At 45.8% G+C, this 13,414-nt stretch overlaps 1 protein-coding gene and 1 long non-coding RNA gene across 6 annotated transcripts in view; one reads left to right on the top strand and one right to left on the bottom strand.

Annotated features, from left to right (window-relative positions):
• Window positions 1-13,414, top strand: part of LOC138580431 (uncharacterized) — a 624,618-nt gene that overhangs the window by 356,542 nt on the left and 254,662 nt on the right. The window lies entirely within an intron of this gene.
• The window catches only part of LOC138580430 (filamin-A-like), a 456,077-nt gene that overhangs the window by 218,096 nt on the left and 224,567 nt on the right, over window positions 1-13,414 (bottom strand). For all 5 annotated transcript variants that reach the window (XM_069650971.1, XM_069650969.1, XM_069650970.1 and 2 more), the window contains exons 3-6: window positions 9,959-10,207; window positions 9,167-9,264; window positions 8,626-8,773; window positions 8,262-8,380 (exon numbers count right to left, since the gene is read on the bottom strand). In XM_069650971.1, coding sequence (XP_069507072.1) covers window positions 8,262-8,380; window positions 8,626-8,773; window positions 9,167-9,264; window positions 9,959-10,207 — 614 coding nt within the window. The remainder of the gene's footprint in view (window positions 1-8,261; window positions 8,381-8,625; window positions 8,774-9,166; window positions 9,265-9,958; window positions 10,208-13,414) is intronic.

Raw genomic sequence — 13,414 nt, forward strand, 5'->3', positions numbered from 1 at the left:
CACAGTTCAACTCTTTGCGGTCCAGAACTATTGACATGAGGTCCGCACGCCTCTTCCTTGCAGGACGTACGCTTTCCCCGTCAACTAGCACCGCTAGGGACGACACAGCCACTTCACTGTCGTAGCTCGACCGTTCTCCTGCCTTAAAGGGAGGGCACTCAAGAAGGGTTGTCGATTTCCCCGATGTGGAATGCTACAACGCCAGGTACTTTGAGGTTGCAGAACTATTGAAAAGTCTAGTGCGAACAATATATGGACTGGGCTTATATCTTTCTTCTACAGGTTGCCCAGGTTGGGGGCTGGAGGTGGAGGGGGAGGGGGATCTCCATGCGGAGCTGTGTTTAACACGGTAGTTACCAGTATTCTGCCTATTGCTCAACCATCTTGCTTTCCTTCCTCTCTACTGCTGGTTTCATCTTTATTTTGATCTGTGTCATTCTGATCGTATGCACTTTAAGAAGATCTAATAACGTTAGTGGTACAACTGTAGAATTGTGTATATACATTTGTCATTGTTGATTTCTGCATACAAAGTGAGTTATCGTGATCATGTACACCACCCTAAATATTGATTATATAAAGACTGTTTTAACAGATAGTGTGTGGACATTACTTCGTGGGTACTTGGGGACTACACTGTACTTAAGAACCAGCTTGCATCACTGCTTGAAAAGCTAGGCCTCGATTGCTTTACTACGTCTACCAATACTAGAGAATCTTGGCAGAGGTCTCCGTCTCCCCTCTACCATATAGAGAATGTAAGTACAGATCCCCCACCCCCCCCCCCCTCCGGTCTTCACAGTTACATGTACTGATTAGCTGTCTCACGTTTTCAGCTTTGATCAATCTTGCCAACGACTTACTGGCCTTATCTCCCTCGCCATATTTCCTCCCTCTGATGAGTTTAGTGACATAGAATCTGTTGGCTAGTTTCTAAAAAATGTTGTGAATTTGAGCCAGTGTTGATTCGGGAGGAGCTAATGCATAATCATTTTCCAGTGTGCGCATTTTAGCTTTGGCCGTTTGGAGGTTTCTGCGGATGGTGCAAAGGGAGCCATGCATCTTGGATATAATCTGGCCTCGCAGATAGACTTTAAATGCCTCCCACACCATGGATAGTGTGTCTAATGTACCCTAACTACGCTCCAAAAACTAATCTGTCAGTGGGGGGTCACTACAGTAGCATCGCAAAGGCAGGCCGGGGGAATTTCCCCAGAGTTAGGGCTCTTAAGTGTCCGCTTAATGTCAAGTAGTACGGGAGTGTAATCCGAGATTGTGCGTGGGAAGATTGGACTCCACACTACTGAATGCACAATCAGGTGTGATTAACCAAAAATCGATACGTGATCCCGAGTTATGGATGAGTGAAAAGTGAACTCTTCATCGTGGGTGTATAATTCCCACCATATGGCAATCAGGGGTAGGTATCATTGATTGGGTAATAGCATGAGCTGGTCAGGTCAATGTACAGGGGTTTCTGAAGGTCCTGTCACAGTGGGTCCAGAATGTTGAAATCCCTGCCCCAAAGTACCCAGGTATTGTCTATGGGGATATCAGGTTTATGATGTTAAGTTAGAACTCTGGATCAATTATCTGGACAATATGTGTTAATGAGCACAGTGGGTTGTCCATGCAAGTCAACCCAGACAGTGACATACCTGCCTAATGTATCTACAGGGTTTGAGACACCCCCCACCCAATAGCCCAAGGAGTAATGAATGAGAACCCCCCCACCCCCTTAGATTGTGAGGAGTAATTGGTTGTGAATTTCTGGGGGCCACAGCTGCGTGCAAAGAAGTCAGCCACTCTGCTCAACGCATGGGTCTCTTTCAGCATTAATATTTGTATTCTGTGCCTTTTGGCATACAGTTCTATTTCCTAGCCTTGATGGGATTATTCAGACCACTAATATTCCATGTAAGCATTCTAATGGACTGACTATCACTCCCCCATCATATAACCGAAGAGAATCCATCTCCCCAGTGACCGTGCAATAGCTGCCCAACAAATGCTCATGTGTGACCGTATTTGTGTTTTAAACCTTTTAACATCCCAACCCCCACCCCCCCACCCTCACTGGACCTCAAACACGACAGTGTTGCCCCCATAACCAAAAGATAACATCTCTAAACAGTGGGAGATGTCCTGCGAACATCAGCAAGAAATTCTGAACTTTGTCTAGTGCTCCCACAACCACCATACAGAGAGTCCCAAGGTATATATGTGGGGGGGGGGGGAGAATATGAGAGCAGCTACACAGTGTTTCATTCTGGCTGCAGTCAAGGAACTGGCGATAGCGTTTGACAGTCAACAGTTCACATGATCAGGCGACGAAATGCCATGTGGGTTAAGTCAATTAGTGTTGGAATGGTTTGCTCAATGTAGGATGAGGCACACTCTGGGGTTTCGAAGTAGTGGGTTCTGCCAGCATGTTGTATTTGTAGATCAGTAAGATCATGGCATACGGTATTTTCCTGTCTCTCGTAGAGTGCGTTTTTCTTGGTCAAAGTTACAACAGGCCATTTGGACTCCAGTTGAACAATCTGGGTACATATGTATCCTGGTCGAGTCGAATTGAAGGGGGCCCTTTTCTCGGGATAGTCTGCATATCAGGTCACGTAATGGAGGAGGCAGGCAATACTTGTGCGAATGGCCGCCAGGTTTGGGGGTTGGAGCCAGAGAGTTGTGCGTCCTTTCTGCAAGGAATTGTGCAGAGAATTGTGCCTCCGGGAACAAAGCACGTAGCATGTCCTCAGCAAAATTCTCCATGGGGTTATTCAGTGGTTTCTCTCTGATACGCCCACTATCCTGATATTGCGGCGCGACTGGTTCTAGGTATAGGTCACCACATTTTTGTACAGTTTTCAGCTCTGTTCAATGTACTTTCCGCCTGACAACCGTATCTTCTAGGCCTCGAACCCAGTTTTTTGCCTGTGTGATTCATTCACTCTACCTCGAGTTTTGCTACAAGTGATTTCACAGTTCAGCCAATATGGTCTAGCCGCCGCCCGCATGAATTGCGGCCATATACGGATCAATGGCCGGGTTGGTGGAGGAACAGGTGTCAAAGGGTAGGTACTGTGGGCAGGCCGGGATGTGCCTGCAAATGCATCCATGGGGCCCTTCTTGCCGCCGCCCCCCCTAGTTGGAGGAGCAGTGTTGTTCAGGCTCTGGTAGTGGTTTGGGCAAGCATGCACTCCTTGTTCAATGGGAAACAGGCACAGGATGTGTTGGTAGTGGTAATGGACAAGTGTACTGGGGTTGTGGTTTGTTCAAATTGCTGCCTTAGTGGGCGACTGATGTTCAGCCACCTGCACCTAATCGCCGCTATGCTGGAGTGTTTCCAAATTGTGGTCACTGCAGTTTGTGGGATTCGTGTCCTTGGGGCAAATTGTTATGTTTAACAAGGCTGGTGTCAGCCAAGTCCTCTGGTGCAGCTGGGGTCTTGTCAGCAGCAGGTGGCAATTGAAATTTGGGTTGGCAGATGGGTGTGCCTGCACTCTGCTGTGAAATGTCCTTATGCAGTTAATTTCAGCACCCATACCATTAACGGGCCAGTGCCAGCTGAGGCCGTGTGTATGAGCGAGGCGCAGATCAGGCAAGTGTGCCGGGCTCGGCCTTCCGGCCGCCCGTATTTTGTTATTTAATGGTCCGTAAGCCTGGCTCCGGTACGCATGTCCCTGGTGGGGCTGTCCAGCCAGGTTTGCTGTAATACGCAGCGGAAAGAGTGAATGTGCAAGGGCCGCCCTACCGCTCTTTGAAGTCCTTGGAGCTTGTCCCTAAATTGCCGGCTCAGTTTCCTGCGTATTACCCTAGCAGCTGTCTAGCCGCATAGATTAGGGGCCCGCTCTGCTATCAGTCTGCAAGGCTGTTATTTCAAGAGGGGGGCGGGGGGGAATCTCATACCTGATCGTGCAGAGATTTTGACCAAGATCGCTCTAGTGACACTGCATAGGTTCCCCCGCAATGTGCTGCACTCACTGCAGTTATTTAAAGCCTTGGAATTCAGGCTATGTGGTTACAGGGCTTCTGTGGGGTGCATTTAAAGGCCCCAAACGGAAGTCCCTTTCACCTGGACAGCAGCATTTAAACACTGCAACCAAAAACAGCCTTGCTTTTTCTTCTTGCTCATGTCAAATTAAAGAACCAGGCGAAAAGGGGCCTACCCATCATTAATGGATCACCAGAAAGGTACATTCACTGAAGGAGAAATCAAAGAATCCCGTGACTTGCAAGACAGGATTTCAAACAGTAAAAGCAAAATCAGCCTGGACATGTTTGCAAATGAAACTGGCTTTAAAAAAAGCCACAATGGAAAAAGATATCATTGCCCACACAGACAATGTCAAGCAGAACTGGAGGTGGGGGGGCATGGCCAAAGCTTATATTTCACCCACAAAACTCTAGTCACCTTTGAAATGACTTCAGGAAAATCTGGTTCGGTCTGAGGTAGGACCTTCACCCTGACAAGCTCCACATCCTGCTGAACATCAAACCTATCCTCTAACAATCCTGCAATGAAGTGTGATGCTGCTGAGGGTCCCTAGTCTGCAGACATGATGGCAGGTGCCCAGAGATTTCAAAGAAGGCAAAATGTGGCTGAAGCAGGACAAGAAGGGGCGCGCCATGATAGCACCCACTGCAAAAAGCAAACTGCCAATTTCAAAGGGCCGCATATAACAAAAAAGAAAACACTGGTCACAGGCTGACCCAGGGGACCAGATGGCTGTGGGGGAATGGAGCGGCCAGCCCATTTGCTGACAGACACACACTCATCATTCATATAAAAGACCATTTCATTCTTTGGCATTTTGCGCAGCCATCAGACTAAGGATTTATTTCATTTGTCATTTCCAGGTGGTTTTAAGGATATACATTGCATTTACCTGGGACTTCGAGAACTGTAATGGCCAGTTAGATTAGATTTCTGGCTGATCTGAACATGTGACAATTATGAATCTGTAAATGATCACGAATGCTCCTAATTTCAATTTCCACCTTTTCATCAAATCGCATATCTGTTGTACATTTTATGAAAGTGACAAATGTGCCACAAGGCCATGCTACATCGTACAGATTTCCGATCGGCTTACCCAATTCCTTATGACCAGCTAAAACCCGAATATATGTTTCATATGGCAGTGGCTAGTATAATTATGACGTCATAATACATACTTTGTTTTTGCCAAAAAGTTGTAATGAGAACTAAGAATGGTAATAATTGCAAACAGACTGATGGTGCTCTCCTCCCCTGAACCAATCCAGACATGGGGTGGAGAGAGGGATGGCAACTGTCCTATCCGAGTGGCCGGGGTAATTACAGGGTACGCCCCTAGATTGTAAAATTAGTGATGTCCTAGTACAGTCCCCATTATATAGCAGAAATGACAAGTCACAAAAACAGGATTAGACAGGAGAAGGAAAACGTAGAGCAGGCTGCTGAAACCTTACCATGTTTGAGAGTGGAGTGACCAGACCCCTTCTCCCATCTGTCCAGAGTGTCCTGAGATCCAGCTGGCTTTCCTGAATCCTAAACCAAGGCTTGCTATGCAGGTAGCATAAAACCCCCAACCCTAAAATGGTACAAGCCCTTCCTTTTTGTAGCAGTGCATCCAATATCCCCACTGAAAACCCCAAACTGCCAGTGTAATTCAGTCATCTCCCCATAGAAGAATCTCGTGTTTGCCTGTGTATGTTAGCATATCTAGTTTGAAAAACCTCTGTTGTCTGGGTAAATCCTTAGTATTTTCCTTACGAAAATCAATTAAATCCGCTATTGAAATTCACGGTTTAAGATTGTTGCAATTCAAAATCAACCATCTTGTTCCTGGTGTTTTTATTTAATTGTTATACTCATTAAAGTGTTGCCTCAAAAGATTTACTCTCCTTGTAACTAAAACCCGAATTTGTTTGTATTGTGTGCATTACCAAATTCCTATTTGCATCTGTCCTATTAAACCCAAACCGTTGTCCCCATTTTGAGCAATACCTTTGCCTAGAACTCTACCAGTTATGTGCCTTTGTCCTTGTCACTGAAAAGAGTTTTGCCTATTGTAAGCTAAACCCCTTCCCTGAGCTGCCTGTCATTTTAAGTCCCAATATAAACTAATTTCCATTTGCTACTGCATTTTCCCCTTTGCATTTGCTTTCCAAAAACAGATTTTCCTACTTCATTGCCATTTTGCCCTGATGTGCTGTTTAGTATTCGCTAAAACTTTACCAGTTTTCGTGTAAGCAATACGAATGTCCTATTCTGTCCCTTAGCAGTTGTGAGAAATAACCAAAACCCCATTCTTCCCTTTTGCTCCAAAAACAGGTTTTCCCTCTCATTGCTGGCTTCCCATCTTGCGGTGGTGGGCTTTACCCCAAATCTGATTTTACCCCATATTCCCACTCTTTGCCACTGCCTCCCATTCAAAGTAATCAAGTTTAATTGATGTTTGGGGGTGGGTGTTGCAAGGGGGCGGGGGAGTGCTAAACCGTAGGTGCCATCACTGTGGTAAATCGTTTTTCTGTTTTGCCATTAAAAGTCTGAATTACTGTAATAGGATATCATAACTTGGTTGTTTTGTAGAGATTATTGCATTTTGTGTTGCCACAACTTTGCTGGCTGCTGTATTTTGATTATACTCCTTTACATTGGATAATACATTAATATCTTATTGGTACACCCCGGCCTGGTTCCTAGTCCATTGTGAGACAGGGTGTTTGTGGAGGTTGGGTGCGAGACAGGTTGAGGTCTACGCTTTGTGCACCACATCCATTGTAGGGAAAGGAGTTCCTAGTTGGCGTGTGCCGTGGAATCAAACCGTGATACTTAACTAGTTAGGCAGCTATTCTTGTCGCTGCTCAACAGGGCCCCCCCTCATGAACTTTTCTAAGGAAAGGGCGATGGGAGTTTATTAGTTAGGATTGAGACCTTTGTTTGGAGGCCAGTAGCGTCTTGCAGTGCGGGCGGGATTAGGCGAGGTACGAGTTCACCATGTTTAAAAGGAAACCAGTTATCAAGTGGTAGCTTTAAGGGTCGCTGGCGGGTTTGCAGTGGGTCAAGACTGCTATTGGGCGACTTGCATGCACTGGTGTAGTAGTTTGGATAGGACCATCCAAAACGTATTTTAGGGGGTCATTAGCTGTAGAATGCTCAGTGCATAGGATGTTGGTAGCCGGCAAAGCATCAACTTTTAGTTTGTAAAGCCTGCCATAAAAATAGTACTCTGCTTTCCTCATACACTGGATGTAGTACTCGTAAATTATTTTGTGTTCTAGAGTGTGAGTAGGTGGAATAATTAGTAAAATATCCTTAAGGCGCCACAAAATCTGCATATCGGCATAGGCAAGAAGAGAGGACTAGGACATTGTGGAATTAAACCTCGGTCATCCAATTCAGGCTATTCCCTGCAATAACCAGAAACGTGACGGGTGGAGGGTTTTTAATTAATCTGAACCACTGGCACTGCTCTGGGCAACCTTCCATAAGACACTTTTAGCCTGTCTGCCCCATTGCAAAAGGGGTTCAGCCATGTGCAAATAAGTCAGGTACTGCCACCAATGGGAGCAGCCCAACCCGAACTGTAATCCAGCACTGATCTACAGGGAAACTCAAGCAACCCAAGACATGTTTCAGCCTCGTTGGTCCTCAGTGAGGTGCAGCTTGGTTTCCTATGGCGCAGCCATCAACTTTTGGTTTTGCCTTAGTCACCCCAAGTGGGATGTGTATGCCCAGATGTGGGTCCCCAAGCCTGCTGGGCCTAGAGACCCAAGCTACTGCTCACTGATGACGCCAAACAAGGCCGAAAGCTGTCTGGGGATGCTTTTGGTCTTGTGCAGAAGGGATGTGACCTAGTGGTTTGGGCTGGACTGCCCCTATTGTGGTGGCACCAAGCCTGACTTGCATAGGTTCCCCCCCATCCCCATCTGTGATGGCAGGCTGAAACGATTGGATGGTTGCCCAGAGCTGTGCCAGTGGTTATGATTTAATCAAAGCCTTCCAGCCATCAACTTCTGGTTTTGCCTTAGTCCCTGCAATAAACCCACATAGGGCCAAAAGCAAAAAATGTTCTGGTCAGGTTTGCACAATGCAGATTAAAAAGTTTATCTTTAAAGCTTCTGTAGTTCTGTTACTGTATGTAGTATACCTACAACCACATTTCATATTACATTCGTGGTAAACCCCGTTCACATGCAACCTTAGACTGAACACACTGGCTTTGCAAGTAAGGGTTTTCCAGCTCAGGTACTCAATGGGTGGCATTCAGCATTACCTCTTCCCTGTGTCCTGCAGGGTCCTCCACATATACGAGAACCTCACCCTGCCCAGCACTGATGGTTTCCACAGTAAACTCTGCACGCTTCTTCACCATGTTTCCAGTAGGCTCAACGCCTATAAGAATTAAAAAAATTAAATCTGTCAAAGGGAAGGCAGTTATCTATGCCTGGGGCAACTTGTCACAAACCAAGACTCAATTCCAACTGGTAAATTCAGAGTAGGAAGATTAAAGTAATTCCACTCCTTTTGGGCCTGCAGATCCTAAAGACAGGGCACAAAAGATAACAATGCTCCTTCAGCAAAGCAACTATTTAAGGAACATTTGAAAAACAGGACTTGTGATGTAAACACGGTCTCACCTGGCCCATACGCTCTTGCTTTCTTAGGGTTGAGTTTGGGCCTCAGGGGAGCACCAGGCTTCAGTTTACCCTTGGGGAACTGGGACAAGTATGTCATGACAGAGTGCTCATCCACATTGGGATCCACGATTTCTTCAGGAGTGATCACCTGTAAGGCAAATTCCACCATTAAGATGTGAAAACACATGGTAGACAGAAACCGTCACTGAGCACTGGCCATTACCAGGGCAAAGATCTGGAGGGTAGTGAATGCTTAAACAAAAGAAAAAAAAAAAAAAGAGCATCCACACTTGCAGTTAATCCCAGAGTAGAAGAGGTAGCTATATTGCTGTTCAAGGACTTAAATCTTGGGGTGGAGGAATGAGGGCTAGTGGGAGTGAAATCATAATGGAGGTTCTACTCATAATTTAGGTTACAAGGATTATCAACAGGAACGTGCATTTGTTTAAGTTGCGAGACCAAGGGCACAAACATGCAAGACTATCAAGACTGTCCCAGCACCCCACAGAACTCTACCGAAGTTACAATCAGCTGTACCTACCTGAGGGATGCCCAGCCAGTCATCAGCCTGTTGCATGGCCTCCCTAGCATTGTCTACTGGCTTGCTGGTGTCCCAAGAATCCCAGTCTGGACAAAGACCTGAGGGAAAATAGACAAGGCTCACTAAAAGAACTTCATGTTGCTGTGCCAGTAAATTCACCACCCAGCTCAGGCACGCTTAGGAGTGCAACATTGAGTGGCCACAAAAAGCAGCGCGAACACAAATGTATAAGATACATTACTACAAACCAGTTCAAATATTACCATGCTCCACTACTGGTGTCTTGAGTCAAATTTATAAGTACAACCAACACAGCCCACATCTTATTGTAGTGCATTCTTTCAAGGTATAAAGGCACGACTAAAACGAACAATATAAAGAACCTCTCCCGCCCCCGCCTGCAGTCATCCGACCCTATAAAGGCACCATCTACAGGCAGAATGGGCATGAACTATCAGGAACTTTCAGTAAAAATTTCTAAAGCCTTTTGGTGCATTGCGGCCATTCTATACCAGTGACCATATGCAAGAAGATCTCTTGATCTCTATGCATCAGCCGAAAACTCACCTTCTGCACCAGGACCCACCATTTCTAGTTCAGACCTCTACTGGAGAGGCAGCCACCAGGCTTCACACCCACAGAACTCGCGATATATCAGTCTAGCAGTGCACCAGAGTTGCAGTCCACATTACGCTCACATTATGCAACAGCAAGACCTACATTATACACTCACATTCACTTTAAGGTTATGCCTAGAAAAGTGCCTCTGCCAAGTTATTCACAGCACCTTACCAGGAGCACAACTATCCACCAGAGCACCAAGAGCCCTTCCCGTCTGCCAGTCGCGGCTGAAGTTGGTGACTGGTAGTTGGGGCAGCTTGTTCTGGATCCATCCGAGCAGCCGTTGCTTGGGTGTCTGCTTCTTCACCTCTTCATCCTCCTCCTCATCCCACATGGGCATGGATATCGAGTAATGTAGAACGAGGGTCCAGATGAGGCCCAGGATAAGCTTGAGGTTGCCATCGACTATTGCTTTGCTGTCTGAGAATTAAAAGTAGGATTTGCCATAAAATGCTTCAAACTTTCTCAAATGTACTACATTGGTTCAAAGATAACAGCTGACCAGTAATTATAAATAATGACCCAGGCAATCTTATCCATTTAAAAAAGAAAGTTTCTATCCCCACCATTCTGCCACCTGGCAACCTAGCAGCAACTAACCCGGAGACCAAACGAGTGGCAGCAGATGGTCACATTCACGGTTAAGTAGTTTCAACATGGAGGTGCCCTCAAGGAATGGCTCCATCTAAAATGCCTAGGCCAAGTTCAGTTTTCCTCTTTTTAAAGATTTATATCATGCAATACAGTTTCTATTATGATTAAAAGTATTAAGTGCTTTTATTGTTCTTATTTCAGGTTTGAATCAATCGATTACGGTGCAGCACCTTTGCGCCCATCCTGTGATCACGCCTCATTGAGGCGCCCAATATTTCTCGGTGGCACATTAAAGTTTGCCTTCATTTTGGTCAATCGTTGCATGGCCGTTTTCAGATGTGCCACTTCTGATCAGTGTGCCGCTTTAAAAAAGCTAGACCATCAAGGGGATACAGGCTTGTGGAACCAAGTCAATGGCGTGTCTGGATTGTGAGCTAAAAAACTGCCAATTTAAAAAGATTGAGGAGGTAAATCACATGTAGCAGCCTAGGATTATACCCTTCTACAAATAACCATTCACTGCTTTCATTAAGAGCCAGTATGGCAATGAAACTGGCCTAGCATTTTGGGGCCACCTACATTCCCAGGGACTTAAGAAAATCATTCACATTGCATTCTTGGCTTCTGAAACTACAGCATCTTATGGCCCCACTATTCAAACAATCCCCTGCTGTGTACATATTACTAACAGCTTCCAAACCAGTGCGCGACCAGCCATCTAGACACCTCGAAAGTGCCATGCCAACATAAGAAGGCATTTACATTGTTTAACTTTTGAATTCACAGCTTTAAGAACGTTATTTATTGATCTAATTGGTGATAATGTTGACTGATAAAAGCTGCTATATGGTTCTCTGTTCATGTGTTATTCCTGCTTTCCTTTCCCTCTATTTTTGAATTCTTTGTTGTAGATTAAAGTGTTATTCATATATAGGATTCATTTAGGTTTGTGATGTAGTGATAATTTTATTTGATGATTTATATCACTTCTTGATGTACATTGAAAATAAAAACTTAAATCTCAGAAAAAGCATTCCAACTGGTTCACGAGGAACCCAAAACTGCACCTAGGCGGCGTATGCCCAAATCCGGATCATGCCCACTTCCTTCTTCAAACAGCCAGAGTGCTCAACTCACACCATTTCCCCATCGATCCTAACAGCAAAAGGCAATTTCTCACACCACTGCATCTTTCAACTATCATCCTTCCACCTTTAATGTTGCAACAGTAAAATGCCACTCGTGGCGAAAGTGCACCTACAAGCTATTAACAGTACTATCAAACCCCCGCACTGATTCTCCAGAAGGATCCTGGTATGTTACACTGCAGCCAGGCGGAGGCCGTCTTGACCTTGCCACACCATGCTCCATCCCTTCAGCCCTTCTCTCGCACAGTTCCAAGATGTGGATGCCGGCACTCAACCCGGCTCAAAGTCCTTCAGCACTTACTCTTCAAACGAAAATCTCTGGCTGAGAGTGCTGGCACAAACGCCAAAGCGACTTATGGCAATTGATTGAGCTTTTGAACAAGGAATGTTTGGTACTTGCAGTCCTCCTTCCTGCAGACAGATCTAGCTTGAGGCGGTCGGAATCAGAGTTTCACATTACATTGGAAAACATACATTTTCAAACAATTACCTGTGGTGGTTACAGGCAAGCTCTACAATGGGGAACACCACACGCCCTCTCACAACAGGAGGCGGCCCGACTGGACGCCATACCATGACTTAGTGAGCTCACACCTTGCTTCAGGAAGGGATATGGAAGTCGAAAACCAGAATCTAGACACCTTGTTCAGATTAGAATTAGCTCAAGAAAAGCACCCAATATCATGTCTCCGACAAGGTGAGGAATGGCGCCAGGGAACATCATGGAGTCTTAAGCTAACCCATAAGAGAACTCCATCTCGGGGAAGCCAAGCCAACAGAGGCAACCACTTTGCAAGACTCTTTTGAGCCGGGTTGTCCCAACGTGTGGCGGTTTGTCGAGGTTGCGCGGAAGCTGCCCGCAAGCAAAGCTACTGCGATCACTAGAAGCTAGCAGGCCAAAGAAGCTAGCGTGACCTCTGGGCTGCAGCATGCAGAGATGCTTCAACCTCTTGGTGCTTGGAGTGTCCCGTTATGTTGCAGCACATGCAAGGATCCTGTTAAAGTGACTACATTCAGCAAGAACCTGGAAGAAAATTGCCAACTATTAAACAAAGGTAATCCGAGCTAGGCAAATCAAGGTACAGGTGCACTGCCTAAAAAGCAGTATGTTGTGGTTAAGGCACCTCTTGCTGCCATCTAAGCCACACTTTGCGTGAAGGGAGGACATTCAGAGCCTAAACACTAGGAGTATTCGCAGCATTTGGTTGGCCAAGGTTTGCTGTACATCTGATATCTGTACAGCTGGTGGAAGTAAGCCAAAAAAAAGGTACATCTCTTGCATGGCCTCGTCAACACAATTTTCTGGGTTTCTGCAACTAGGTTCCACCAATGAACTGTTGTAAGCCCTCCTTGCAGATCTAGAAGTTCTTCCAAGTAGGCAACTCATTTACAGCACATTTCCTGAAGTCACACTGATGATTAAGCACCGCCATCACGTTCACAACTGTGCACAGGCATTCGCAAGCCAATAGTGCCAGAGCTTTCATGACATTTCCACATGCTGGCAAAGGCATCTGCCCAATGCGATTTTAGTATAGCTGCAGAGAACATGCAGACCATTACTTGCGCTACCTTACGAGATCTACATTACTGGAAATGTAAGTCAATCCCTGAATTGAGAGCTCCTCACATTGTCCATTAGTAGACACAATCCCACCAGTTTACTCTGCCCCCTGCCCCCTCAAGCACATTGTACTATTCAATAAGCAGGCATTGTAGCAGAGGGTACAGACTTAGGGGAGTGAAGTGCTATTGGAGCAAGTATCGTAAACTCCTGACTCGCCAAAAACATCTGGGTAGCCAAAGGTTAGATCCCTGCATTAAACCTACATCCTTCACCATAAATGCTCCCTCCCCCACCACCCCAAAGACCAACTTAAGCTAT

The sequence above is a fragment of the Ambystoma mexicanum genome, chromosome 3p (assembly GCF_040938575.1).
Source record: "Ambystoma mexicanum isolate Mex_15411 chromosome 3p, UKY_AmexF1_1, whole genome shotgun sequence".
Taxonomy (NCBI): Eukaryota; Metazoa; Chordata; class Amphibia; order Caudata; family Ambystomatidae; genus Ambystoma; species Ambystoma mexicanum.